Source organism: Sus scrofa, chromosome 5, assembly GCF_054392235.1.
Source record: "Sus scrofa isolate SSC_HxYL_T2T_F1_AM1 chromosome 5, Sscrofa_HxYL_maternal_Yorkshire_Landrace_v2.0, whole genome shotgun sequence".
NCBI lineage: Eukaryota > Metazoa > Chordata > Mammalia > Artiodactyla > Suidae > Sus > Sus scrofa.
This window is the reverse complement of record NC_139387.1, coordinates 8,811,952-8,839,448: the sequence shown is the minus strand read 5'-3', so window position 1 is coordinate 8,839,448 and position 27,497 is coordinate 8,811,952. Positions and strand designations below refer to the sequence as shown.

General features: G+C 54.8%; 1 protein-coding gene and 1 long non-coding RNA gene across 7 annotated transcripts in view; one reads left to right on the top strand and one right to left on the bottom strand.

Moving 5' to 3' along the window:
• LOC146403121 (uncharacterized) overlaps positions 1–3,868 on the bottom strand; it is an 8,786-nt gene extending 4,918 nt beyond the window's left edge. For 2 of the 3 annotated variants that reach the window (XR_014802996.1, XR_014802998.1), the window contains exons 1-2: positions 3,443–3,577; positions 1,079–1,709 (exon numbers count right to left, since the gene is read on the bottom strand). This is a non-coding gene — a long non-coding RNA (uncharacterized LOC146403121). Of the gene's footprint in view, positions 1–1,078; positions 1,710–3,442 lie in introns of all 3 variants that reach the window. The other variant, XR_014802997.1, reaches the window with a different exon arrangement.
• TAB1 (TGF-beta activated kinase 1 (MAP3K7) binding protein 1) lies at positions 3,547–27,497 on the top strand. 4 transcript variants are annotated; one of them, NM_001244067.2, is given in 11 exon segments: positions 3,547–3,669; positions 15,476–15,612; positions 15,983–16,136; positions 17,050–17,136; positions 17,613–17,751; positions 18,631–18,744; positions 19,412–19,523; positions 21,462–21,606; positions 23,582–23,804; positions 24,783–24,945; positions 26,395–27,497. In NM_001244067.2, coding segments are annotated over 11 exon segments (1,515 nt in total). In that variant the 5' UTR covers positions 3,547–3,636; the 3' UTR covers positions 26,603–27,497.

Genomic DNA, 27,497 nt, shown 5'->3' with positions numbered 1-27,497 from the left:
GCATCCGTTTCCTAGGGCTGCTCTAACAAAGTCCCACAAGCCGGGTGGCTCCAATAATAGAAGTGTGTCGTCTCACAGTTCCGGAGGCCAGAAGTTGAAGATCAACCCACTGCGCTACAGTGAGAACTCCCTGTTTTTAATTTTTTATTGTGAAAAATTGCAAAGCATGTACGAAAAAGGGAGAGAACAGCACCATGAAACCCCATATACCCATCACCTCAGATTACGCTCATTTTTGTCCCATTGGTTCTTTCTCCCCTCTTCTTTTTTTCTGTTTTCCCTTTTGCTAAGGTTGTGTAAAGCAAATTATTTCTCCCCTCTGTATTTCATGTGCTTCTCTAAGAAATTTAATGACTTGTCTTTTTTGTTTCTTGGGTGGTTTTTTTTTTAATTTTTAATTTAAAAAAATTTTTTTTTTTTAGAGCTGCACCGTTGGCATATGGAAGTTCCCCGGCTAGGGGTTGATCTGGAGCTGCAGCTGCTGGTCTACACCACAGCCACAGCGACGCCAGATCCAAACCACATCTGTGACCTACAGCACAGCTCACAGCATTACCGCTGAGCCACAACAGGAACTCCCTCAGTGAATAGTTTTTAATCACATGAACACTGTTGCAGAGCTGTATATAACAGCCCCCAACTGGAAACAAGCTTATTAGCTAACATTTGAAAATGAGGGGGTACCCAGTCAAAGGACTCTAAGGCATCCATTAAGATGATCAGTATAAGAGTTCCCTGGTGGCTCAGCAGGTTAAGGACCCAGCATTGTCACTGCTGTGATCAGATTCGATCCCTGGCCCGGGAACTTCTGCATGCTGCAGGTGTGGCCAAAACTTTTTTTAAAAAGATGATCAGTGTGAAGACCACACAGCCCTATGGCAAAACGCCTGTGACCAAGAAAAGCCCAGAAAGACAAAGCACACCCCCCAAGGTGGTCTCTCTGCACTCTCCTTTGATCAAGATTTTTGTCCGGGTTCCTGGCCAGAATGGAGAAGACAAAAAGGAAGGTGAGGATGAGGATAGTGGGATGTGGGCGAATATGCTTTTCTCCCTTCCAAACATTCCTCAGTGTCCTTACCGTCATCTTCCCAAGCTGTTATCTGCAAACAAGATGCTGCGGGGCTGCGTGAGGCTGAACAAAGGACTGATGGCATCTGTGGGCTCCGTGGGCAGCTGGCTAGAGGCACAGAGAGACTGGCTGCAGACCTTACGACAAAGGCTGGATCCAAGCTCCCGGCACAGCCTGTCTCAGTTCCCAGAAGGTGGCTGGCTCTATCTGTTCTTCTGCAGTCGGGGCTTTGGAAAGGCCACAGTGTGGTGGCATGGAGTTATCTGACATCCCAGGCCATGTGTGTGCTTTTTAGAGCATCAGATAGCCTGGCCCTTGTCTCCGCCAGGTGGCCTGCCCACCTTGGTGCCTGGAGCTTGATGCCTGGCTGTTTAAACAGACATCAAGGTCAGTGGTTGTGGTGTCTTTGTTCCACTGGCAGAAGCATGGCATGGACTGATTGCAAACCCTGACCCAGAGGGTTGTCCCGAGGAAAACAGGATCCACTTTACAGCTTGGTTCCCAGGCACCGCGTCCCCAGAAAAGAAGGGGGTGTGTCCACAGCAGAGGTCCTTGTATCCGCCCCACCCTTCGGAGCTCAGTGCCAGGCAGGCATTGTCTTCATTCTTCTCCCAAGTGCCACGCTGAGTCTTCCTACTCCCTAGAAAATCAGACCCACGGAATTGGGCAACGAGGACCCATCACAGTGCGTGGGTCAGGGGGCCAGGGACGGAAAGAGGCATGGGCTGGGGTGTCTGGAAGTCCCAGGTCCCAGTTCCAGCTGCCCTGTAAGTCACTTGGGGACCTTGGGACTGCCTGTCCTCTGGGTGCCTCATCTATCAATGTACCCATTCATCTCCCACTCTTCCCCCAGTTTGATGCCACACACATTCACTGAGCAGCTTCTCTGGGGCCTGTGAGGAGACCTAGGGCTGAACTGCCGCAGTTCCTGCCCTTGGAAAGGTCACTCCAAACAGTAACTATGGTTTTAAATGACCAAAAATGACTGAAGGGGAGTTCTCTTGTGGCTCAGCAGGTCAAGGATCTGGCATTGCCACTGCTGTGGCTTGATCCCTGGCCCAGGAAACTTCCGCGTGCTGTGGGTGCAGCGAGAAAAAAAATGACTGAGGGAGTGATTTTTTGTTTGTTTGTTTTTGTCTTTTTGCCTTTTTCTAGGGCCCCTCCCGTGGCACATGGAGGTTCCCAGGCTAGGGGTCTAATCGGAGCTATAGCCACCAGCCTACACCACAGCCACAGCAACGCGGGATCCGAGCCGCATCTGCAACCAACACCACAGCTCACGGCAACGCCAGATCCTTAACCCACTGAGCAAGGCCAGGGATTGAACCCGCAACCTCATGGTTCCCAGTCGGATTCGTTAACCACAGAGCCATGACGGGAACTCCCGGACTTTTTTTCTTACACATCTCAGAAGCACCTCAAACTCAACATGTCCAAATGGAAATTTCTCCCTATCCTCAAACCTAGCTGGTCTTGCTAGAAATCCAGAAGAATCTTTGGAGTTCCCTGGTGTCTCGGCAGGTTAAGGATCTAGTGTTGTCACAGATGTGGTGTGGGTTTGATCCCTGGTCTGGAAATTCCACATGTCGTGGCCAAAAAAAAAAAAAAAAAAGGAAATCTGGAAGAAACTTTGACACATCTCTTCCCGGCACCCTCCACAAGCAATCCATGATCACACCCTGACAATTTCATCTCCTAAATAAAACTCACCCACTGCCTAGATCTAGAACAAGAATCTCCTAATTGGTCTTCCTGTCCCTCCTCCAAGCCTCTTCTGAACACCAATTTTGTACACAGTAGTCAAAGGGATCTTTCTACCAACAGAATGATGTCAATAGCTTGCTCAGAAGTCAACTCTCCTTTGTCCTCCAGATGAATAGCCCAACTCCTGCCTGGGGCGGCAAGATCAGAGCCTGCCCTCTACCCCCTTCACCTCACTCTTTCCTCCATCTCTGTTCCAGCAGCAGGGCCTTCTGTGACACGCGGGCTTCCTGAACCCACCCTGCTCCCTTTCCTCGTGCCCTGTGCGCTAGCTGTCCCCTCCCGCTCTCCTTGAGGCCCGCTACCTGCCTACCACATCCATAAACTCTCTTCCTAGCAAGCAGCACCACTCGAGACGCCTTACCCATGTAAATGCTGTCCTCCCCAATTAAAATGTTAGCTTTTTGAGGGCCTGTCTGGTTTTGCTGCTTCACCCTAAAGGGCCAGACACAGTTACCCAATTAACATTTATTGAGTGAATACTAATTCGCCCTCCCTCGCTCCCATAGGGCTCACAAAGCACCCTAATCCAGGGCCTTAGGAGTCCCACCGGAAAGGAACCCTGGAGGAGGCGCTGAAAGATGGACGAGAGACAACACAGAAAACCTTTACCTACTGCAAAATAAAGGCTGGAAAAGCGCGCCTGCGCACTCGCCTTGCGACGGCCGCATCCCGCTTCGGCCTTGGGGTGGCGCTGGGCGCATGCTCCGTGGCAGCGCGGTCCTCCCGGCCGGCTCCGGGCCGCTCTAGCCGCCCTTCTCGCCTGCTCTGCGGGAGGCGGGCGCGCCAGCGGGGGTCCCTCCAAGATGGCGGCGCAGAGGAGGAGTCTGCTGCAGAGTGTGAGGAACCGACCCGCTCTTCGGGCTGGGGGTCGGGAGCCCGGGGCAGGGAGGGGGGAGCCTGTCGGGTGCAGGCGCAGCTCCCTCTCCGCCTTTGGGCCGCCTCTGCGTCTTTGGCGGGGTCTGGCCGCCATCCTTTCCTTTCCCGGGCCGGCCCCCTTCATTCCCAACCTGGGGCGCGTGTGGCCCCGCAAGGCCTGCGCGTGCGCGCTGCCTGCCGGTCCGTGGGGAGCTCGGATTCGCGGTGCGGCGGCCGGGAACGTCAAGGGCCCGACGAGGGTGGGAGCGCTTTGAGCCCGCAGGGACAGTGGCGCGCGACAGCCGAGGAAGCTGGGGGTAGCGAGGCAGCCCGGCTCGCTGAGCCGGTCGTGCGAGGATAATAATCAGCAGCAGCCACTTGGGTATCCCTTATTGAATCCCACGCTTTGTGCCAATACATTTTCATTTGTAAGTTTAATTTTCCCATCATCCCTTGAGATAGGTACGGTAATTCTTCCTGTTTTACACATGAGGAAACTGAGGCACAGAGAGGTGGTCATTTGCCCAAGGTCACGCAGCTGGTAAGTGGCAGAGCTAGGAAATCAGTGATTCTGATTCCAGAAACCTTCTTAACCTCTAGGCTTTAGAAAGGAGTGACTGGCAGCCTGGGTTCTGGTCCCGGCTCTAATTAGCTGTGCCTCCATTGGCCTCAGTTTCCTTATCCTTTAGGTAAGCAGGCAGTGGGAAGATTGTCCTGAAATTCATCCCTCTCCCTGGCCTGAATCCTCCTGGGTTTGTCACTGATGTCTTCCAGCCCCTGCATCCTTTTGACACATCTGCTCATAGATGCACACACACATGTTGGCACCATGGAAGTATTCTGACCAGCCAGGGCAGGTTGCAGGACCCTCCGGGCCCTTCTTAGATGTGGCGATCTGATGTTCTTTCCTGTGGACTTGTCTGCCTCTTTTACTGGAAAGTGAACTTGAAGAGAGGGACGTGTGATCTACAATGAATAGTGTCGCCAAGCATGTACCACACTGGTAGGTGCCAGGCATTCAGTAACTTCTTTGTAAAGGAATGAGTTAAGCATTTGAAGCAGATCCAGTGCTCAGCCTTGGCCTTACAGAGATGCAGCAGGCCTTGGCCTTCCTGCCCTTGGGGGTCTTAAAGCATCAGAACTGGAGGGAAAGGGGTGACCTTCGTGGCTGTATACTAATGAGAGGCTTTATGTGGGTTCCCGATGAAATTGCTCTTCCAGGACAGCAATTCCCAGCTTTCCCTGGTGGGGTTAGCTCTCTTCCCCTCCACTTCTCTGACTGCCCCTTTATTTTACTACTGCCTGGCAAGTCGGCCTTAAACTTGAGTGGGTTAGGTAGGTCTGGCCCTCTCTTCTGTAGAAGGGCAGGGGCCCTAACTAAGTGTCCATGGTGTAATAAATACTGGCCAGATGGTGGCAGATGCTGGATGTGGTAACTCTTGTGGGCTGACTCAGCGTACTGAGGAGAGTGGCTACCAGCTTCCCTCCCTTCTAGGTGTGATGGAGCCCAAGGGACTCAGGTTAGACAGAGGCAAGCTTTGCTAGCTCCTGACTGTGTTCCTGAGTGGTGTGGAATCTTTCAAAATTGGATAGTTAGCTTTAAGCACATAGCTCTGTGTGTGTGTGTGTGTGTGTGTGTGTGTGTGTGTGTGTGTCTGTCTGTCTGTCTGTCTGTCTTTTTAGGACCACACTTGCAGCATATGGAAGTTCCCAGGCTAGGGGTCAAATTGGAGCTGTAGCTGCCAGCCTCCGCCACAACCACAGCAACCCGGGATCCAAGCTGCATCTGCGACCTACACCACCGCTCACAGCAACGACAGATCCTTAACCCACTTGAGCAAGTCCAGGGATTGAACCTGAGTCCTCATGGATACTAGTTGGGTTTGTTACTGCTGAGCCACAACAGGAACTCCGAGCACATGGCATTTTGATGAAAGACGAAGGGATGGCAGGGGTGTCCACACCAGGCCCTTCCCACCCTAATGATGATCAAGACGTCCCTGCTCCCAGGATGTCCAAGTGTTCATGCGATGTGCTGGGCCTTGCTGACCTTCTCTCCACTGTCCTGAGTCAGGTGAGGGTATCTCAGACACCATCCTTCAGCCGGTAGCCGTGAGGGCTGCTGGTCCCTAGTTACTGGGCATGGGGATGCCAAGATACATAAGGCAGGTGACCACGCTCACTGCATTTGCGGTCCTGCTTGGGAGGAGGAGCTGTATATCACAGTACGATGTGTAAGACACTCTAGTGTCTCTGTGGAGGGGGGCTGCAGATGGCCTAACGGGACCATCAGTGGTCAGGGGAGGCTTGCAGGAAGGGCTGGGAATTTGCTGATGTGGTGCTGGGGGGAAATGCTGGGGCCAAGATGGCAGAGCACGTCATGGGATGCCATCCTGAGGCGTTTCAGCTCCTTCCCCAGACAGTGTGGTACCTTAAGAGGTCTTTTGAAGAAAAGGTGAGCTTTTGAAGCAGCTTCAAAAGAACATAGGCCCTTCAGAGCCTGAAAAAACAGCTCCCAGATGGCCTTGAGCAAGTCACTTAACATCCTTGAACCTTGGCCTATCTCTTCGCATTCCTAAACCTTGGTTTTCCCAACCAAGAGGACTCCCAGGAGTCGTGTTAGTATTCAGTGAACACGGGCTCCGCTCCAGCCATGCGTCCACCTTCAGTTCTGCTGGGAATGAACACCTGTGCTTCATTCCTCGGATGTCAGCCAGTGCTCTGGGTGGCAGGCACTGTGTAGGCACAGAGGACCCAGCCCTCGTGACGCTTACGTTCTAGTAAGGGACACAGGAAGCAGTGAGTGAGTACAGGTTGTAAATGGTATAATAATTCCTGGAACATACCATAGGTGGTGCTGCAAGGAGGAGTAGGCGGGAGTCACAGACAGGCTGGGGGGCAGCTGTTGTAGATGGAGTGGTGGGGGGTGACTGTTGAACCTTTTTTTTCCTCTTCAGGGCCAGGAAGTTCCCAGGCTAGGGGTTGAATCGGAACCCCTACACCACAGCCACAGTCACAGCAACGCGGGATCTGAGCCTCGTCTGCAACCTACACCACAGCTCTCGGCAACGCCGGATCCTTAACCCACTAAGTGAGGCCAGGGATCGAACCTGCGTCCTCATGGATCCTCGTCGGGTTTGTTACCACTGAGCCATGACAGGAACTCCCCGTTTAACATTTGGTGAGGTGAAGTGGGGTTATGAGCGGGAGGATTCTCCCTCTCAGAAAGGCTCACCTGTTCTGGGACCGTCACGGAGGCCAGTGCGGCTGGAGGGGAGTGCGCTGGGCAGTGTGGTAGCCGAGGTCCCAGGGAGCCTTGTGGATCCAGATGTACACTGTGGATTCTGGGCTAAGTGTGGTGTGGATTCTTGGGTGGATTTGAATAGGGCACCAAGTGACTGAGTTGTGACGGGAGAAAGGGCCTTCCGTCAGGAGGCCTTTGAGCGACGAGCTGCTTGGGACCTGCTGAGTGGCGCTCCCCGTTGTCCAGGCGTGGGACAGCAGCGGCTTGGCCAGAGTGCCGACAGCGGACTGGTGAGAAGTACGGGGTTCCGGCTGTGCCGAGGGAAGAGCTGATCTGATTCGCTGACGGATCAGGTGTGGGGCTTGTGACGGACGAAGGGTCCAGGAGAATGAGCTTTTGGTTGGAACCCCAGTGGTGCGGTTTCCTGAGGCAGGGAACGTCGGAGCACCCTGGGAGGCAGGGAGAATCAAGCGTTTGATTTTGCCCCACCTGTTACTGAATTATTTAAAAAGTCAACTTGCAATCACCGTTTTCCTCCCGAGCACTTGTATCTGGGAAGTCACAGGTTCTAGCCATATGTATTTTTTCTAATGTATATTCAAATAAACAGAGCCTTAAGTAAAACCCTCCTTAGATCGTCCTCTCCAGCCAGCTCATCTCACACGTCATCCGAGCGCGGTCCAGCTGCTCTCACACACAGCACGCGCCACAGTGACTCGTGGCCCCGTTAGGAATGCACCAGGGCATTTTGCGATGAAAACATAGAGCCGCTTTGATGGAAAGCCTGGGGAAAGAGGTGGGGGCCAGGAGTGGAGCGGGTCCCCGAGAAGTGAGGAAGGCAAAGGGGGGCATTCAGAAAGACGGAGACGGCAGGAGGCATTGGGGTGTTTGAAGCTTTTCGGAGAGAAAGAACTGCCACCCCCACCCCGAGCCGTCTTCCCGAGGGCATTATTCTCCCTTTCTGAGCTTCCTTTTTTCCTCTAAGGAATCCGGGTGCTTTTTGCCACAAAAACACTCAGCCTTTTCATACTATAATTTGATATTCAAGCTGTGGCCTGAACTTGGAATCATGCTTTTGTCCATTTCTGTGGCCCAGGAGTTTGCGATGAGTCTCTGCGGGGACTTTTATGGACTCTTTTTATGCAACGTGATCACACATGTACATGAGGTGCTCCTGCTTAAATACGTGTGCACAAGGCGTAACGCCCTTAATGGGTTAAGTTCAATTGAAGCGCTAGGGAAGTTTATACCCAAATATGAATTCGGAAAGCTCCCTCAGGCATTCAAGTCAAAATTAGGCTTTTTGAAACCGATTCCTTCTTGTGAGAGGTTAGCTTGTAACCCATCAAAGGGAAATCGGCCACGCTCACTATTGTAGGTGTTTACGTGGCTCTGTGACAAGGCTGTGCTGAGCCTGAGACACCCCCTCCTCGGCTTCTGGGGACTCCCATTCTGGGCGCTCAAGCCCCGCCTGTCCTGGTGCCTGGGGCCTGGCATCTGTGGGCGCGGGAGAAGGAACGTGTCACTGCGTGCAGAGCGGAGGGTGGGTGGTGCGTGTGACTAGAAAATACACGACCTTTCCCGAAAATGTTCAGCAGTGTGGAGGAGGGAAGCAAGCAGGTGGGCGGTCTAGTGGGTTTTAATAGCATCGGCAGTGCATGCTCGGGATGAATAATCCCTTGTGGAGGTGGAGAGCCGGCGGGGGGGGGGGGAATACAACTGAATCTCACCCGGCCGCGGCGGCGGCGTGAGAATGATTTGGGGGCCGCTGCTGCAAGCAGGGCAGGCTGCATCCTCTCCCACGCGGGGAGCACCTCCTGGAATTCTCAGGCCACTTGCTCTTGAATGTTCGCGCTGCCATGGGGGCGGCAGGGCCGGCTGCTGAAGCAGCGCTCGTGAGTATCCGAGAAATGGCCCATGTCATTGGATCGAAAACACGACTGAGTATAAGGACGCATTATTTTATATACTGTAAAGAAAAAAGCGCACTGCTAATTAACCTGTCACACACCAACTTTGGAGATGTTGAGAAATGTTGAAAACACGCGTCTTCGAATCAGTTGAAGTAAGTAGCCAGTCAATACCAGGCGACAACCTGAGAGCTGCCACGAGGGCAAGTGGTTCATGGCCAGTAAGCAGGTGCCCAGTAGGTACGGTGAGGCTCAGGCATGGATTTCTCAGGCAGGGGCCCCGTGGCCTTGGGCGGTGTCTCCCGAGAGTCCGGGACCTGGACGTGAGGTGGTTGGTGTGTGATGCTATCAAACTCATCGTTCCATATGGAGATGATTTGCTTTATGGTTTTCTTTGAGACTTTCTGAAGATGTCAAGAGAGAGACTTGGTTTGACCTCTTATGCACCTAACACCTCTCTGATTCTTGCTCATCTCCCTTTTTTCAACGGAGAGAGCAGGGCTTCCGTGCAGAGGGCGGCAAGCAGACCGCCTTCAGCTAGAATTCAACAACCTCGTTTTGTTTTCCTTTTTATTACCTTTAAGATTTGGCAGGTAGTAATGGTTTTCCTGCTATAACACAGAAAAGTTTACATTCAGAATGAAATCATTCGGAGTTTCCTGGTGGCTCAGCCCGTTAAGGATTTGGCATCGTCAAGGCTGTGGCTCATTTTCATTCCTGTGGTTCAGGTTTGATCTCTGGCCCAAAAACTTCCACGTGCCGTGGGCACAGCCAAGAGGAAAAAAAAATTAAAGGAAAAGTGGAAGTTCCTTCTGTGGTGCAACAAGATCAGCAGTGTCCCTGGAGCTCTGGGACACAGGTTCAGAAGCCCAGCACTGTGCGTTAAGGATCCAGCATTGCAGTGTAGGTCACTGCTACGGCTTGGATCTGATCCCTGGCCTGGGAACTGTGTATGCTGTGGGGCAGCCAAAAAAGAAAAAGAAAAACTAAAGAAAGAAGAGGTGAGAGAATAAAGCAAAAACATGAAGTGGATAATGAGTTGGTGAGCGGGTGGTTGGAGTTTGGGAAACAAGGCCTCTGGCACCAGTTGGATTTGAGCAGCGGGCCTTTTGGGGGTGGACAGGACTCGGAAAGACGGACACAGGGAGGTCCTTAACCCACTATGGCAGGCTGGCGATCAAACCCGTGCCTCCACAGCAACCCAAGCTGCTACAGTTGGATTCTTTTTTTTTTTTTTTTTGTCTTTTTGCCATTTCCTTGGCCGCTCCTGTGGCATATGGAAGTTCCCAGGCTAGGGGTCTAATCGGAGCTATAGCTGCCAGCCTATACCACAGCCACAGCAGTGTGGGATCCAAGCCACATCTTCGACCTGCACCACAGCTCTTGGCAATGCCAGATCCTTAACCCGCTGAGCAAGGCCAGGGATCGAACATGTGTCCTCATGGATGCTAGTCAGATTCGTTTCCACTGAGCCATAGTGGAAACTCCCATAGATAGTTTCTTAATATGCTCTTTGGGTAATTTTTTTCCTTATTTCTTATCTGTTTAAATAGCAGGCCAGGTCAGGTTGGCTAGAAACTCAGTGTTTAAATAGCGCCAGTACGAAATAAGGAGAACTTTGATCATCAAGGTTCTTGTATTAACTGGTTGATTTGTTTTAAAACGTGTGCTTGTTTTTGTGACTGTACCTTTAGGGTCAGTAGTCTCGTCACTGGAGGCCCCAAAAATATGGCTTTTCAAATATCATAAATCTTGGGTGAAAGTATGACTTTCCTCCTGTGTTTGGTGTGGACACTTCCTGTCAGAAGTGGGTCAGCTTCCCGTGCTTTTTGTTCTGTTCACGGTTTTTTAGAAATCATTTGGAACGCTCTCTAGCAGGCTTTGTCTGTACAAGATAGACAGCTGAGTGAGCTCGTTAATCTGTCAAAGGGTGAGATTTGAAACCACGTCAACAGGCTGGAAGACTGAGATAAAAGCATCAAGGTATAATCCAGCAGATATAAATTTAGATTTTAAAAGATCCTCTACCAGAGTGTGGTTGTTGGGGATCAACTCAGGAGGACTTTAGAGGAAAAAGACTTCGTTATTTTAGTTGACAGGAAGGAGGACTTTTCACATGGAGGCTAGATGCCCATCTTTTCTTTAAGTATATGAAGGCTACAGAATTTTTTTTGTTTTTGGCTGGGCCCACGGCAGCATGTAGGAGTTCCCAGGCCAGGGTTCGACCCTGGGCTGCTGCAGTGACAGCGCTGGATCCTGTGCTGCTGCAAGGGAACGCCTAAAGGCTGTAGATTCTTCGGGTTGATTTTCCATCTTGCCCCCCTCCTGTCTTACCTGCGTTAGTTTATCATGCATTCTCTAGGGTTTCCAGGTACTGTCATGTCAACTGCAGATAGAGATGACGGTACTGCTTTCCCAGTCCTGTTGCTCTGCTTCTTTTCTCGTGTCTAATTGCATGTGCTGACAGCTCCAGTATCCTCGCCGTGTTCCTGATGCTAATGCCAGCGCCTCTCGTGCTTCCCCACTAGGGAAGATGCTGGGGTGAGGGCTGACTGAAGCATACTTAAAATGGCACGTAAGAAAATACCCATCTGCATTCCCGTCGTGGCTCAGTGATTAACAAATCCAACTAGGAACCATGAGGTTTCAGGTTCGATCCCTGGCCTTGCTCAGTGGGTTAAGGATCCGGCGTTGCCATGAGCTGTGTTGTAGGTTACAGATGTGGCTTGGATCCCACATTGCTGTGACTCTGGCATAGGTTGGTGACTATAGCTCCCATTCGACCCCTAGCCTGGGAACCTCCATATTCCACCGGAAGCGGCCCTAGAAAAGACCAAAAAAAAAAAGAGAGAGAGAAGATATCCATCAATTAACTGCTTTCTTAAGCGTTTTTATCAGGAGTGGACAGGCTGCCCTTAAAATAAAAGTAGTACTAGAGGCTTCACCCCTTGACCTAAACTGATTGCCAATGAATAAAACAGGGTATTTCCAAATTACTAGCTCAACATTGTGCAAATAAAATTTCAGGAAAAGCACTTAACATTGTAGAAGGATCCAGACACTAGGCATGAATACTCCTTGGAGAACAAGGTACTCGTTAAGTAGGTTGACCACTGGCAGGCAGACAGTTCTGGTTTGCGGGAGCTTGCCCTGCTCACGTCTGCCATCAGTCAGTGCGGCGTCAGCCCACTCCTGCCAGCAGCGTCGTGAGCGCCCATCGTGAATGCTTTTAATGAGTTGTTCCTCTGCCGTGACGCAGTGACTCGGCAAGTTCCTCGGTCATCCACTCGAGTTTGTTTCCTTCCTTGTGAAAGACTAACTTACCAGTCTTTTTCAGAGTCTGTGTCTCGGTGTTGAGGGGGCCCTTAAGTTGCTTGGGTGATATTTATTTTTTGCTGGAAAGTATGAATTTGTTGGGAAGATTTGAGTCCCTGGAAGCCTGCCTCTGTCCCTTGTGGGAGTTAGATAATGGCAGAGGAAGCACTGTGATTGCAGCATCGATGACACGTTTTGTGTTGTGGGCGACACATTTGTACTGTTCCTCTCATATTAGAGGATGAGTTCAGTCCACCTTAATCTCAGTTTTAATCACAGACAGGATTCTAGAAAGTATCAATGTCTTTTCCTCCCATGCTTTAACGCAGCTGTGGCATTTTGGGTTGCTTAATATTGGCTTTTTGGCCATCTTTTCAGGAGGACAGTGGACACTTCTCATTGGGGAGATGCTTTTGTGCTTCTGCTTAATCTTGTGCTTAATTTCACCCCAGTTGGAGGCAGGAGACGGATCCTAGAAAAAGGAGCTTCTTCGGGAAATTTGCTTGCCAGGTCGCCCAGACCTTTGTGAAGTCCTTGGTGCTGGAGGTATATTGATCAGATCTCAAACATAGGGATGGAGTTCCCGTCGTGGCTCAGCAGGGTAAAAATCCAACTAGTGTCCATGAAGCTGCGGATTCAATCCCTGGCCTTGCTCAGTAAGTTAAGGATCCAGCATTTCTGCCAGCTGTGGTGTAGGCTACAGACGAGGCTCAGATTCCGAGTTGCTGTGGCTATGGTGTAGGCTGGCAGCTGCAGCTCCTATTTGACCCCTAGCCCGGAAACTTCCATATACCACAGGTGTGGCCCTCAAAAGACAAAAAAAAAAAAAAAAAAAGAAAAAAGAAAATCGTGAACCATGGAAAATTTTAAAAATTATTAAATAGATTCCATCGAAACTAAAAGTTTTTCCTCTGCAAAAGACACGAGTAAGTGAATGAAATAGCAAGCTACAGGCTGGGGAAAATATTTGCAAGTCACATATGCAACAAAAGACTTTTATCCAAAATATGTAAAGAACTCTTCAAACTCAACAGTTAAGAAAGCAAACAGCCCAATTAAAACATGGGCATGAAACCGACACTTCACCAAAACGCCATCTGGGGATGGCAAATAAGCACATGAAGAGACGCTCAGCATCATTCTTAGCCCTGAGGGAAATGCGGGTTAAAGCCGTGAGGAGCTGCCACTGCACACTTCTTAGAGGTCTTTTTTTTTTTTTTAATTGCTTTTTTTAGGGCCATACCCACACCCATAGAGGTTCCCAGGCTAGGGTCGAATTGGAGCTGTAGCTGCCGGCCTACACCACAGCCACAGCAACACCAGATCCGCACTGAATCTGTGACTTACACCATAGCTCACGGCAATGTCAGATCCTTATTAACCCACTGAGCAAGGCCAGGGATTGAACCTGCATCTTCATGGATTCTAGTTGGGGTCGTTACTGCTGAGCCACAAAGGGAACTCCAATATAACCGTATTTCATACCAGTAAAATGTACACTTAAAAGTGGTTAGAGTTTTGTCCTGGGTATTAACCACAATAAAAAGAGGGGGAAAAGGGGTTACGTGCCGCATAATCTCATTTTGGGCCTTCTTGAAAAGACTGTAGGTCAGTGGTTGCCTGGAGTTAGCAGAGCCTGTGGCTCAGAGGGGACAGCATGACGGTGTGTTTCGGGATGACGGGCTGTTCTGTATCTTGATTGTGGCAGTAGTTACACAAATCTCTGCAAGTATTAAAATTCATAGACCTGCACATCAGAAAGGCAGTTTTACTGTATGTCAATTTAAAAATAAAAACAACCTCCCACACCCGGCTGAAGTTGCTCTAGGGTGCAAAGCACAAAACCAAAGCGCTAGAATAAATACAGCATAAAAGCAATTAAAATGAAAAAAAAAAAAGCCATAAAAGTCACTCCCTGTCAGTAAGTAAATAAACAAACGATGAAATTTGCCACAAGAGGTAACCACAGGTTTTCACATATCTGATTGCAAAAGCCTGTTGAAGTGGTTTTCACATCCTTTTTTGAAGACTGTCACTGCTAACTTCTAAGGAGTTGTGCACAGTATTCCTGCTTGTTTAATGTTTCAATAAAGCTTTCAGTCCAGGTTTTACCCTCCTTACGGTTGAACCTTGATTTTCCCCGTTGTTGTAGTTCGCTGTAGTTCAGCGTGTGGCACGAGAGAGTCTTTGTGAACCAGGCACAGGTCTCGGGTGAGGCCAGGTGTAGGGGAAGCTTTCAGGGCAAGGCAGTGGATCGAGCCCGGGCCTTGTGTCAGGGCTGTTTCTGGGGCTTAGAAACTGCAGGTGCTCAGAATGCACCCCGAGGAGATTGGGCAGGGGCCGGGACAGCCGTGTGTGTGTGTGTGTGTGTGTGTGTGTGTGTGTGTGTAGCTCCGTTGTGATTGTGTGTGTGAAGCTGCCGTGTGTGTGTGTGTGTGTGTGTGTGTGTGTGTGTGTGTGTAGCTCCGTTGTGATTGTGTGTGTGTGTGTGAAGCTCTGTTGTGATTATACTGAACAGCCTGCTTTGAGATCTTGGGGTAGAATGGGCATCAGAAAGGGGCAGGAAGGAGTCGGGGGCCAGGTGTAGGAGGGGCACACGAGAGGGCTGGCACCCAAGCCTGGAGAGGGGCTTCCCAAAAGAAGACTTCCTGGAGGAGGTGACTCCTGAGCCAGAGTCCCAAAGGACATGGAAAGTTGCTAGACAAGGACAAGGAGGGAAAGAGGGGGTGTGGACAGGGCACTGCAAGCGTGTGGTACTAGTGGAGGAGGAGGGCAGGTGGTAGAGGATTCTAGGGTGGCAAGGGGGCCAGGAAGAGTGACCGAGGCAAGCTTTAGTAAGTTGCTTTCTCAAGGTGGGGTCCTGGGCTGCGTGACTCACCCCCAGCCTGCAAAGCAGATGTCCTGAGCCCCGCAGGATCAGCCTTTCTGGAAATCTGTGGTTGTACCAGTGCCAAGGGATCAGAGTCAGAGCCACTGCACTGTGAGATGGGGAGCCAACGAAGAGTTTATACCAGGAGCGTCTCTCTCACTCGTGCTCCACGGTGGAGTGCTCACCTGGAGACACAACTGAGCCTTGCATTTGGGGACTCTGGTCGTTTTCAGGTTTCCTGGGGAAGAGTTTGCAGAGTAGCCATGGAGCCATGCAAACCTTTCTGCAAGTGTTTGTTCATACCCCCCCCTTGTCATCTTCCAGGAGGCAGTGGAACCCTGCGGGTGGTGCTCGGAGCCTGCCGGGTTTGGGTTGGGGAAGAAGACGCTGAAGTGGGGTCTGCTCTGGGCCAGACGGTAATGCATTGGGGTTTCCTGGTGTCCCTCCAGGAGCAGCAGCCGAGCTGGACGGATGACCTGCCGCTCTGCCACCTCTCTGGGGTTGGCTCAGCCTCCAACCGCAGCTATTCTGCTGATGGCAAGGGCACCGAGAGCCACCCACCGGAGGACAACTGGCTCAAGTTCAGGTGAGAGTGCCAGCAGTGCTCTCCTGGGCATCAGAAAGAGGTTTGCAAGCCAGAAAAAGCAGTTTTGTAGAGTCTTGCATGGGACTTGCTAGCGAGACGTGGCCCATGGGAGGTGTGTCTCCTGTCGCTGCCACGTCTAGACCTCAGACCGGCTGAGGGCCTGCTCTGGGGGGAGGGGGCAGTCCAGGAGGTCACGGCCAGAGTGAAATGATGGCCCAAGTGGGGGACCCACTGGGCCCCTGAAACCACTGCTGCCGCATCTTCTGTTTCCCCAGTTCCTTCCCCTCCCCACCCCCCTCCCCCTGGAACTGGCGTCGCTCTTCTGTGAGCCCCTGGTCTCAGGCTGCCACCCACCCTGTCCTTCTGTCAGGAGTGAGAACAACTGCTTCCTGTACGGGGTCTTCAACGGCTACGATGGCAACCGGGTGACCAACTTCGTGGCCCAGCGGCTGTCCGCGGAGCTCCTGCTGGGCCAGCTCAGCGCCGAGCACACTGAGGCCGACGTGCGGCGGGTGCTGCTGCAGGTACGGGTGCGAGGAGGCTGCCCGTGACCGGTTCCCTGACGGTGCAGTCGGCCCTGCAACCGTGGAGCGCCGGGTTAGCCCGGGCTTGGTCTCAAGGCCCTGCCGGCTCCTCGGCTCTGCAGAGGAAGCAGCTCTGGGAGGGCGCCCACGTCCCAGGGCGCAGGGCTGGGCAGCCAGCAGCGGTCCTGCCCCACGATGGGCTGGCGGGGCCCTGGAGGAGGGGCTCCCGGGGAGGGGGAGGGAGGGCGGTCACCTTGGACGGGGGGTGCCCGGGCTGGGCCTCCTCACTCATGGTTGGCTGGCGCCCGATGCCAGTTCCGCATGTTGCTCTTGTTTTGGACGTTTCCCTCCTGGCATCTCCACTTGGAAGCAGGTCCGGAAGCACTTAGCTGTAGACGAGAAGGGTGGATTCCTGTTCCTCGAAAACAGCGTGTCCGGCCATTTTCTTGCCTTGTCCCCGGTCTCAGGGCCCCGTGCCGGTGATTCCCAGCCAGTGCCCCTGGGGGTCCCTCAGGATGTGGCAGTGACACTAACTCTGAGCCACGCTCTGGGTGCCCAGGGCGGCTTCTCTCAGTCACCTGTGTCTCACAGATGAGGAGGCTGGGACTGCCCAGCCGGCAGGTGCAGAGCTGGCCATCACCCCGGGCGGCCTGACTCCAAGCCTGTGCGCTTACCTCTCTGCCGTCCCTGCCTCTCTGGTCACTCTGCAGTGCCACTGGGAAGGCAGCAGTGCCATGGGGCCACGTCGTTGTCAAACTTTGCAGGAGCAGCAGTGCCCAGCGCTGCCGTGTATGAATCCCTCACCACCTGATGGCCCGCAGTTGATACAGCTGTCGCTATTCATAGCGGGTGTTTCAGCATCAGGTGACAGCAGTGTTTGAACTGGCCTCTGCCCCCCGTCCTGTGCCCCCAGGCCTTCGACGTGGTGGAGAGGAGCTTCCTGGAGTCCATTGATGATGCCTTGGCTGAGAAAGCGAGCCTCCAGTCCCAGCTGCCTGAGGTAGCGTCCCCAGCCTGTGCCCCAGGAGGAGCAGGTCACGGCCTGGCTTTGCTCGGAGCAAGGACTCCCCTGCCGTGTCACTCCCAAGTCATTGACAACTAGGCCAGAACAGCAGGTGTCACGGGGACAGCTCCTGACTGGGGATGCGGATGGTATACCCTCCTTGGCCGGCTGTGAGCAGCCGTACTCTGAGGCTCCGCGTGGGCAGGGGGGTGAAAGATGGCCCTTCTAGGTCAGCCTGTGGCCTGGATCTGTCCACAGCCTCGCCACCTACCTGCTCATCGCACGTGACGGCGCCCTCAGGGCTGACGGGACCAGTTAGGTCCTGTGTGGCTTTCCTGGAAGGAGCCTGCCTGGAGCTGTGGCCAGCCTCCCTCCTGGCTGGGCCCCAGAAGCTCACTCTTCAGGGGAGCGGAGCTTGGGGAGGTGGCCGCCAAGGCCCCAGGCCTGCTCTGACCCCCGACGATGGCTTCTAGGGTGTTCCTCAGCACCAGCTGCCTCCCCAGTATCAGAAGATCCTTGAAAGACTCAAGACGTTGGAGCGGGAGGTTTCGGGAGGAGCCATGGCCGTCGTGGCAGTCCTTCTCAGCAACAGGCTCTACGTGGCCAATGTCGGTGAGCTGCCTCCCGTCCCGGGGCGGGGGCGTAGGGGGGAGGTCGGCAGCAGGCTCCCCGTGTCTTCTGGGCGGTCTGCTTCCCAGACACAAGACCCCAGGGTCCTGAGGCCATGGCGCGTTTCACGTTACACCACAGGACGTCTCCGTCCCGGTCCCGGGCCCAGTTCCAGGCCAGGGCGTTGGAAGTACCTGCTGAGAGGCGGGTCTTGGGGAGCTGCGTCCCCTCTCTGGGCTGCCTCAGCGACTTCCTCTGGTGCTTGAGGTTGCCTGGCTGTGGAAGACCCACGTGGCCTCCTCTAAAGGGCAGCAAGATAGGCTGAGGGGGGCTGGGGGCTGAGGCAGAGAAGAGGCCACATGGGGCCCTGAGAAGAAGGTACCCCCAGGGGGGACAGATTACTATAGGGACCCTGGAGACACCCCACTGTCAGGGTCCCTCTTCTTTCTTTAGGATCTCATTATGGACAAAACATAAAAATGTAAAAAAATAAGGAGTGAATAACATTTAATAGTCTCGCGTGCCCATCCCCCAGCCCCCCCATCATTCCTCCCTGCCAGTCTCATTCTGTCTACAGCCCTCTGTCCCGTGTGGCTGTGAAAAAACCCAGACGTTGCACGTGTTAGTGCGTCTCCTTAGACAACAGGTCTCTTGTTAAAATCATCCTCAGCCATCCTCGGATGACACTGGAAGGTTTCACCGAATCCATCCCTTAACACCATCCGCTCTCCCTGCCTGGTGATCGCTCCCGTGGTCTGAGCCTGTCCTCTGAGTTCATTTCAGGGATTTCCACGTGTGAGATGCCTGTCTTTCCCTCTTCTCGACGTGTCCTGTCTGCCCTGTGCTCTCAGTCTTTGCTCAGCTGCTCACATGCTGCTGCAGGTACGAACCGGGCGCTTTTATGCAAATCCACGGTGGATGGTCTGCAGGTGACGCAGCTGAACATGGACCACACCACCGAGAACGAGGATGAGCTCTTCCGGCTCTCGCAGCTGGGTGAGCGGGGCGAGGACGACGCAGGCCGGGGGGCGAGGGGGGGTGTCGACCCCACTGGCTCGCCCTTTGCCTTCTGCTGGTGGCCGTGGAGAGGGAGGCATGGAGTGGACGGGCTGTGACCTTGGGGCTTGGGACCAGCTTGCCAGGGGTTGAATCCCGGCTCTTGCCACTTCCTAGTTGGCGATTTGGGAACTTACTCGAGTTTTCTGTGCCTCAGTCACCCTTCTGTGTAATGACGATAACAGTAATGCTTACCCCAGGGTATCTCGAGGCTTGAAAGAGTTAAAACGTGTGAAATGCTGCCAAGAGTCCCTGGCACGTGGAGGCAGGCACTCACTGTTACTGGTGGGGACGGAGAGGCCAGAGGAGGCGTGGGGTTCTGGCCGCCGCACCACCCTGTCCCTCCCGGAAGCTTGGGCAGCAGAGGGAGCCGGGCTGAGCCGTGTCGGATCTGCTCTCACGTGGGGTGGGGGGTGGCTCTGAGCGAGGAGTGTTCTGATGGGGGTAGGGGCTTAGGGCCCTGGCGGACTTGGGGTGAGCCGCCCTCCAAGGCGCCCTGCTACACCCGCACTTCCTGTTCAGTGGGTCCTGTTGCCTTGTTTTTACTGATATGTCTGTAGCACCTTCTTTCTGAACAAAGGCTGCAGTTGTGTTGCTCTCCCTCTAGGTTTGGACGCAGGGAAGCTCAAGCAGGTGGGGGTCATCTGTGGGCAGGAGAGCACCAGGCGGATTGGGGATTACAAGGTCAAGTACGGCTACACTGACATCGACCTACTCAGGTAGGGGCTGGTCCAGCTGCCCCACGTGTGTTTGCAAGACCAGAGGGCCTGGGGCGGACACAGACGTTAGGCTCTAGGACAAAAGGTACAGTTGGAAGTTCAGAGCCCAAGGGGATGCTTTTGTCCTTCCAGAGAGGTTGGTGTGGGGCAGGCCCTGGACCCAGTGGGCCAAGGAGTTGGGGTCCTCTAGAGCTAGGCTGGCAAAAGGTCAAGTTGGGGCTCTGGGCCAAAGCCAAGGACAGCACCCAGAGTCACGGACCCAGCAAGAGAGGCCAGAGTTGGCATGAGCTGCCCGGTGTGAGCAGAGACGGACCAAAGGCCTCTTGGTCAGTGTTGTCATGGCTGGGCTGGGGCGGGGGTGCCAGATGAAGTGTCCTTCTGGGTGCCACCCAGTGCCACAGCAAGCGAGCCTTTCATCAAGCCTGCGCGCAGGTCTTTTCATCCATTCTCTTGTTCAGTCTTCCCTCGGGCCTATGAGGTAGGTGCCGCGCTTACCCGGAAGGGGTCTGCACGGGAGGAAGCTGACACATGCAGGCGTTGGGCCGCCTCCTGGTCTCGGGGTAATAGTGGACTGAGGCCAGACCTGAAGCCAGGCAGTCTGCATCGGAGCTTGTATGCTGAGCCCTGGCCACCCTGTGTGAGATCGCTGATTGGGAAAATGGGTGTGTGTGCACATGTGTGCACGTGTGTGTGTATTTGGTGGGGGCGCTCCGAGCCTAGTGTTCTGCACGTCACTTTGTGCTCACAGGGCCCGTTCCCCCATTCCTGCACAGCTACAATGCTGGCACAATACAATTCAGCATTCTTGGTAACAGTGGCCACACCTAACCCGCCCTGCCGATGGATTCTCAGGGTGTTTCCAGACTTGCTCTTTCAATTCCCACTGCTGGGACATCCTCTCTGTCCGGGCCCTGCGTGCGTGTGCGCATGTTGGAGCTTCCTGACATTGACTGGCTCTGACAGGGCGTCAGTAAATGAACCCTTTGCAGCTGGATTGGGGGCGGGGGGTGGGGGGCTGAGTCAGCTTGGAGGAGCCCAAGAGCAGTGTCTTGTGCCTTTTATTTTATTTTTTTTGTTTTGTTTTTTGCCTTTTCTAGGGCCGCATCAACAGCATGTGGAGGTTCCCAGGCTTGGGGTCTAATCAGAGCTATAGCCTCCAGCCTTCCGCACAGCCACAGCAACATGGGATCCGAGCCGCATCTGTGACCTACACCACAGCTCTTGGCAACGCTGGATCCTTAACCCACTGAGTGAGGCCAGGGATCCAAACCCAAAACCTCATGGTTCCTAGTCGGATTTGTTAACCACTGAGCCACAATGGGAGCTCACGAGCAGTGCCTTTTAAAAGCGAATCCGGGAGTTTCCGTCATGGCTTGGCGGAAACGAATCTGATTAGTATCCATGAGGACACAGGTCCGATCCCTGGCCTTGCTCGGTGAGTTAAGGATCCGGCGAAAGCTGTGGTGTGGGTCACAGACGCGGCTTGGCGTGGCTGTGGCTGTGGTGTAGGCCGGCAGCTAGAGCTTGATTGGACCCATAGCCTGGGAACCTCCATAAGCTGCAGGTGAGGCCCCTAAAAAGACAAAAAAGATAAAAATTTTAAATAATAAATAAAAGCGAACCCTTCCCTCTTTCCGTCCCACCCTCCCTCTGTCACCCCTGGCTCTGTGAACAAGCTCCATGGAGTGGGGCCAGGATTAGGCATTTGACCTTGGCCATTCTGAGCCCCACTGCCCACTGGCCCTCTCAGCTTTATTTTAGCAGCTGCTCTCAGAGAGGACAGGTCTGTTTTTCTGATTTTTTTTTCCTTCCTCTCTTCCTTTTCCTTTTATCAAGATGTGTTTTATTTTACATTCTGGGTGCATATTCTTCTCACCAGAATAAATGTCCCCAGGGGCTGTTCCAAACATAGCTCTCCCCTCCGCTCTCCTCCCGCAGTGCTGCCAAGTCCAAGCCGATCATCGCAGAGCCGGAAATCCACGGTGCACAGCCCCTGGACGGGGTGACCGGCTTCCTGGTGCTGATGTCCGAGGGGCTATACAAGGCCCTGGAGGCAGCCCACGGGCCTGGGCAGGCCAACCAGGTGAGCCAGGCCTGGGCGGAGCACGGCTGGCCCGTCTACAAGGTGTGGCACCCTCGGGGACTCAGCCAGCCCTCCTGTTCAGCTCCTAAGTGTCAGGGACCCAGAGCACTGCACCAGATATCTAATCTGCGCTCAAAGTTGGGGGAAGATAAAAACCAGAATTCCAAGAACACCCATCCCACCCAAAGCTCTGCTCGTCTGAGCTTGAAGCAGTATCAGTCCCCAGGGCCCTGAGCAAAGCCGACGGGAAGAGGTAAGAGAAGTGAATTTCCGTAGGGATGTGTGGCCTTGGACGCTGTCCCGGAAGGGCCCAGGCCGAGGAGGGAAGCCCAGAAGGGGTGCGGCCGGAGCGCAGCCTGGTACACACGGTCCCGGTGGAGGAGTTGCAAGGCCCGTCCAGGTTGTGCTCCACCGCATCCTTCACTTCCTTTTTGAGCGGCGGATACTTCACCAAAATAAAGATGCCGACAGCGTCCTTTGTGGGGTTGTGATGAGGGCCAGGCGTGGTAGACATAGGTTCTTAGCCAGTGGGAGCTGCTCAGTTTTCCTACACCTCGGATTGTCGTCAGACTGTCGTCACTCAAGCAGGACCTCAAGGCCGTCACTTCAGGGATGACCTTGAAAGGAAGCTGCCTTTACCTGACCTTGGCCGGCTGGGTTGGTCAGACAAGTTCAGGTTGTGTTTCTCCTTCCGTCTCTGATTCTGGCAGGACAGTAATCTTTCTGCTCTTTCCTAATTAAAAAGAATAAGGGGGGAAGTTTTCCCACTGTGGCTCAGTGGTAACTGGCTGAGCTGTGGTGTAGGTCGCAGATGAGGCTCAGATGGTGCCTGGCTGTGGCTGTGGCGGAGGCCGGCAGCTGCAGCTCTGTTTTCACCCCTAACCTGGGAACTTCCAGGCTCTAAAAAAACACGTAATAATAATAACGAAGGGAAAATAATGAAAGTAATGAAGGGAAGCCTTTTGTGCCTGACTCTTGTAATAAAAGGTTTTTCACCTGTTTCATCTCGTTCCTTCCAGGAGCCATGTAGGAGGGAGGGGCAGGGGCTCGCTGCCTTGTCAGGTCGGGGAGCTTGGGGCACACAGAGCGAGCCTGAGGTGACGTCGCTGGTCAGCGACGGAGCTAAGTCCTTCCTGGGCTGGGCCTAGGTCATTTTCTGTCACCTGGCCCTGCCCTCCTACCTCCAGGAGACTCCGGCCAGTCATCGCGTTGAGGATTTTGTATTCTTTCTGACTGCCATAGCCCTCAACCTGTAGAAGTTCCCAGGCCAGGGATCGAACCTGCATCACAGCAGCGACATCACCCAGTCCTTAACCCACTGAGCCACAAGAGAACTCCCCGAGTTTTATATCTTAACACCAATGTGATTTTTTTCCCCTTTCTTTGGTTTTCATGATAGAACCATCCCAGGTTAGTTGGGTTCTCACATACACTGGGCAGGGGCTTCTCCAGAGCAGGGCCCCCGTCTTCATCCTGTAGCCTGGGTTTCTGACGGAGTCGGTGTATCATCTACCACCGTAAGTTTGTTCTAGGAAAGAAAGCTTAATGGTAACAATTTGTCCTGGGGTTTTTCTTTTATTTTTATTTACTTATTTTTATCCCAGGGTTTTTGTTTTTCGTGGTCTCCAGAATGCCCTCACATCCAGTATGTTACTTAATCCTCATTATGATGCAGTAAAGTGGGTATTTCCCCCCCCCCATTTTGGGGGGGGGTTGTTTTTTTGTTTTTTGTTTTTTGTTTTTTTTTTTGGTGTGGAAGCCAGAAATCAGATCACAAAGTCACACCTCTTCTAAAGAGAATGTTCCAGAAGAATTAATCCTGACTACTTTGAGAAGCTCGGATTGCAGGCTTGGCTGGTGGAACGTCCACCTGCTTGGCGGGTGGCCCCTGAGTGTCCTGGTTAGGCTGCGAAGTCGTGACCTACAGTCCCTGGGGCCCCTTGTCCCTCACCGGGTGTGTGTTCCCTGCCCCCAGGAGATCGCAGCCATGATCGACACAGAGTTTGCCAAGCAGACCTCCCTGGATGCCGTGGCCCAGGCCGTGGTGGACCGGGTGAAGCGGATCCACAGTGACACCTTCGCCAGCGGCGGGGAGCGTGCCAAGTTCTGCCCACGGCACGAGGACATGACCCTGCTGGTGCGGAACTTCGGCTACCCTCTGGGCGAGCTGAGCCAGCCCACGCCGGCCCCAGCCCCAGGTATGTGGCCTCGCGCACGGGAAGATGCCCGAGGATGCCGTCCAGGGCTGGCCTGGGGCGGAGCGGCTGAGGCCGTGGGCCTTGCTGCCTGCGGTGGAGTCGAGTCCGGAGGCTTAGCTCGGAGCAGTTCCAGGCAGGGCCCTGACTCGAAGCTCCCTGAGCTGCACTGATTTTTCCCGTTCTGTCTGTGAAATGAGGACAGCACCACCTGCCCCAGCCTCCTCTGAAAGGCCTGAGTGCGTGAGAAGCATTTTGCAGCGCCACCGGCCACATGGCAGGGACCATGGCAGGTGCTGGCTCAGTGCCTGCTGTGTGCCTGGCCCCTCACCCACGTGTTTCCTCTTGTTGTCAACAGCCCTTTTACCAAGAGGGAAACTGAGGCCCTGGGGGGCAGAGACCTCATGAGCCTGGGCCTGTCGGGCCTGAGGGCGATGCTTTATTCCTGCCTTTTTGATTCTGAAGTCCTGTTGCCCAGGGAGCGAGGTGATTGTTCTTTTCTAATCCCTCCCGGAGCTGCTTCGAGGCAAGACCATCCATTCCTAGGGTACATTTCTTCTTCTTTTTGCAAACGAGCAAGCCTCGCACTCCAGCATCCACAGATGGGTTTGTTTTCCCATGGACACCGGGGTTACTGGAGTTTCTCTCGCTTGTTATTGCGACCATATTTTTGTTGGGCCAACCTCAACTAGGAGCGTACTTATCCGCCTGGATTCAAGCACCGTGGGAAGCCAGGCAGTAACCCTTTCATTGAGGCAGCTCAGCCCTTGTTTCTTTTCCTGCTTTGAGCACCAGCGCTGCATTGCTCTGAGGGGAGGCCCCTGCCTGGCCAAGAAGAGTCCCGGGGCAGGGGGCCAAGCTGGGGGCACCGAGCCGGCCACGCCTACCTTCTCAGGCCCTGGAGCAGCCCTGTCCCCGCCCCCTCCCCTCTGTGCACCCCTCGGCCGCTCCCTGGGACCCACCAGTCTCTTCCTCCCAAAGCCGCAGGAGGACGCGTGTACCCCGTGTCTGTGCCGTACTCGAGCGCCCAGAGCACCAGCAAGACCAGCGTGACCCTGTCCCTCGTCATGCCCTCCCAGGGCCAGCTGGTCAACGGGGCCCACAGTGCTTCCACCCTGGACGAAGCCACGCCCACCCTCACCAAGTAAGCGCGCCCACCTCCCCCCCCTTCTCTGCTTGCTTCCTGGGGACAGCCCTTGGTACCTGGACGGCAGTGGCCACGAGGCCATGTCCTTCGCTGGAGAAGTCAGGGTGGGATGGCCTGAGGTCGCATCCCTCCCACCCCCAGCGCCGGCCCTGGGGAGGCCACCCCAGTGCTGGGGCAGGACTGCAGCTTCCGGCGTCTCCCTGAAGCTGGACTCCTGACGGCTGGAGGTGCGGCCGAGCAGGCGAGGGGGAGACCACAGGTGCGCCGACAGCCTGCTGCTTGACCGTTCCCGCAGGTCCCCCGTGGTAGCTCTCATGTGATGGCGAGTTCTCCTCCGCTCTTTTCTCCTCTCCCGTCGTGGAGCGTGTGACTCCGTGGCCTCCCTCGTGGCGTCCATGCTCATGGACGTTGTTGGGCCCGTGCTGGCTTGTGAGAGCCAGTGCTCTCTGACTAAAGTGTCAGGCGGGTTGTCTAGTTTCAGGCAGCAGGGGAGGGGTGGAGGCCGCAGGGGTCTGGGGCCTGGGGGTGGGGTAGGCAGGCCCCTCCTCCCTACAGACCTGCCTGACAGGTCTGGTGTCACCCCCACCCCACCTGCCACCCCAGAGGGCCCGGGATCTGTTTTCCACATTCCAGCCCTGCCAGGAAGAATGGGGTGCCACTCCCAGCCCACTCAGGATGTGGCCAATTGGAAGGGCCACCAGGAAGGGAGTGGCACGGTTTCCCTCTGCCTCGAAGGAGGCCTTTCCTTCTCCCTACCCCCAGGCTGCTGCTGCCACCGCCACCACCACTGCGGACCGGAGGGCCCGGCTGGCAGCTGGGCGATGGGCATCTTAAGCACAGTAGGGGTGACTCCACCCTTATGGGGCTCCCCAAAGGAGCCACCAGCTGTGTCCACAAAGGCAGGCCCTGGCAGCAGCTGTCCCAGGCCAGGAGGACCAGCCATTCTGAGTTTGCAGGATGGCGTGGCTGGAGCAGCGCTGGGAGTTTGCAGGATGGTGGGCTCGCGGGTAGTTTCCCGATGTTGATGTGCTCTGTGACGGGAAGCGGGGGCTGCCCAGAGAGCTCTGGGCACACGAAGGGCCTGAGGGAGGGAGGGAGGCGGTTTTCTGGGAGGCGCCCTAGCCTGCTTGTGATCAGAGGGGTGCGGACTGGGTGGACTCGGAGAGGCTGGGGTGGCCGACCTCTGGGGGCCGCATGTCCCATGTCCTGCACAGTAGGTACCACGGGCCACTTGAGCGCTGAGGCGAGTGGGCCATTTGATTTAATTCTGGTTGATTTAAACAGCCACGTACAGCTGAGGCTCAGAAGCACACTTTTCACCTGCCCAGGAGCCTTGGCCGGGCTGGCTCTCGCGGTCGCCTTTGTCAGAGCAGCCTGCGCCCTGAGAGGCTGGCGGAGGCAGGCGCCTGTGTGGCCCTTGACTGACGTGTCCCGTTGTGCCCCCAGCCAGAGCCCGACCCTGACCCTGCAGTCCACCAACACCCACACCCAGAGCAGCAGCTCCAGCTCCGACGGGGGCCTCTTTCGCTCCCGGCCCACCCACTCGCTCCCGCCCGGCGAGGATGGCCGCGTGGAGCCCTACGTGGACTTCGCGGAGTTCTACCGCCTGTGGAGCGTGGACCACGGCGAGCAGAGTGTGGCGACGGCGCCGTAGCCCGGCCGGGGCGCGCGGCCCACGCAGGACCTCGCCGGGGGGACGGGCCCACCTCTGGGCTGGACGGGCCCTTTCCGGCCCTTTGCCTGTGCTCGGGGGCTGGCGGCCGCCCGGTCCTCGTAGCTCTCAGCCCCCAGCCTTCCAAGCCGTGGAGAATATTCTCTGAAGACGCCAGCGCAGGCCGACCCCTTGCCAGTGCGGCTGTGCGGAGGCTGGAGGCACTCCCCTGGGTGACCTCAGCCTGGACCAGCACCGTTTCTCAGAAAAGGGCACCGGTGCAGCTGCCCACGAACCCACCGAGTGAGCCGAACGTGAGGAGCTTCTCCTGTGACCCTGCATGCCACAGGCCCAGAGCCGCTGCTTCCTCAGGGCCACCCCCGTCCTGCCACCACCTCCCCTGGAAGAGCTTGTGGCCACTGCTAGCGCCCCCCTCACCGCTGGGCAGTGGTTCCCTCCTTTCTTCTCCGGCCTCCAGAGCGGATCCCCAGTTGGTGTGTACATCTTCGGTGCTTGCCTGGACTCACGGGGCCTGGAATGGGTGCAGAGGGGCCAGGTCACATGGAAAGGAACTGGAGGGGACTGGCCCAAGGGGAGCCCTGGTCCTAGAGCCCCAGAGGAGGGCAGGCAGGCCGGTGCAGGGCCAGCTTCCAAGGGGAGCCGCAGCCAGGGCAGAGGACAGGCAGATCTCAGCACAGGGCCCTTCCGCCCCCTCCACTACGAAGCCATCTCCATTGTATGGGTGAGAGGCTTTAAAATCAGTCACAAAGGCTTGGGGACAAAGGGGGTTCTTTTCCAAGGAAGTCTGTGATACTGTTTGGTCTCTAGAAATAGAATCACTTTTTTACCACAGCAGTAAAGAAATAATAAATGGTGGTATTATCCGTCATGGCGTTAA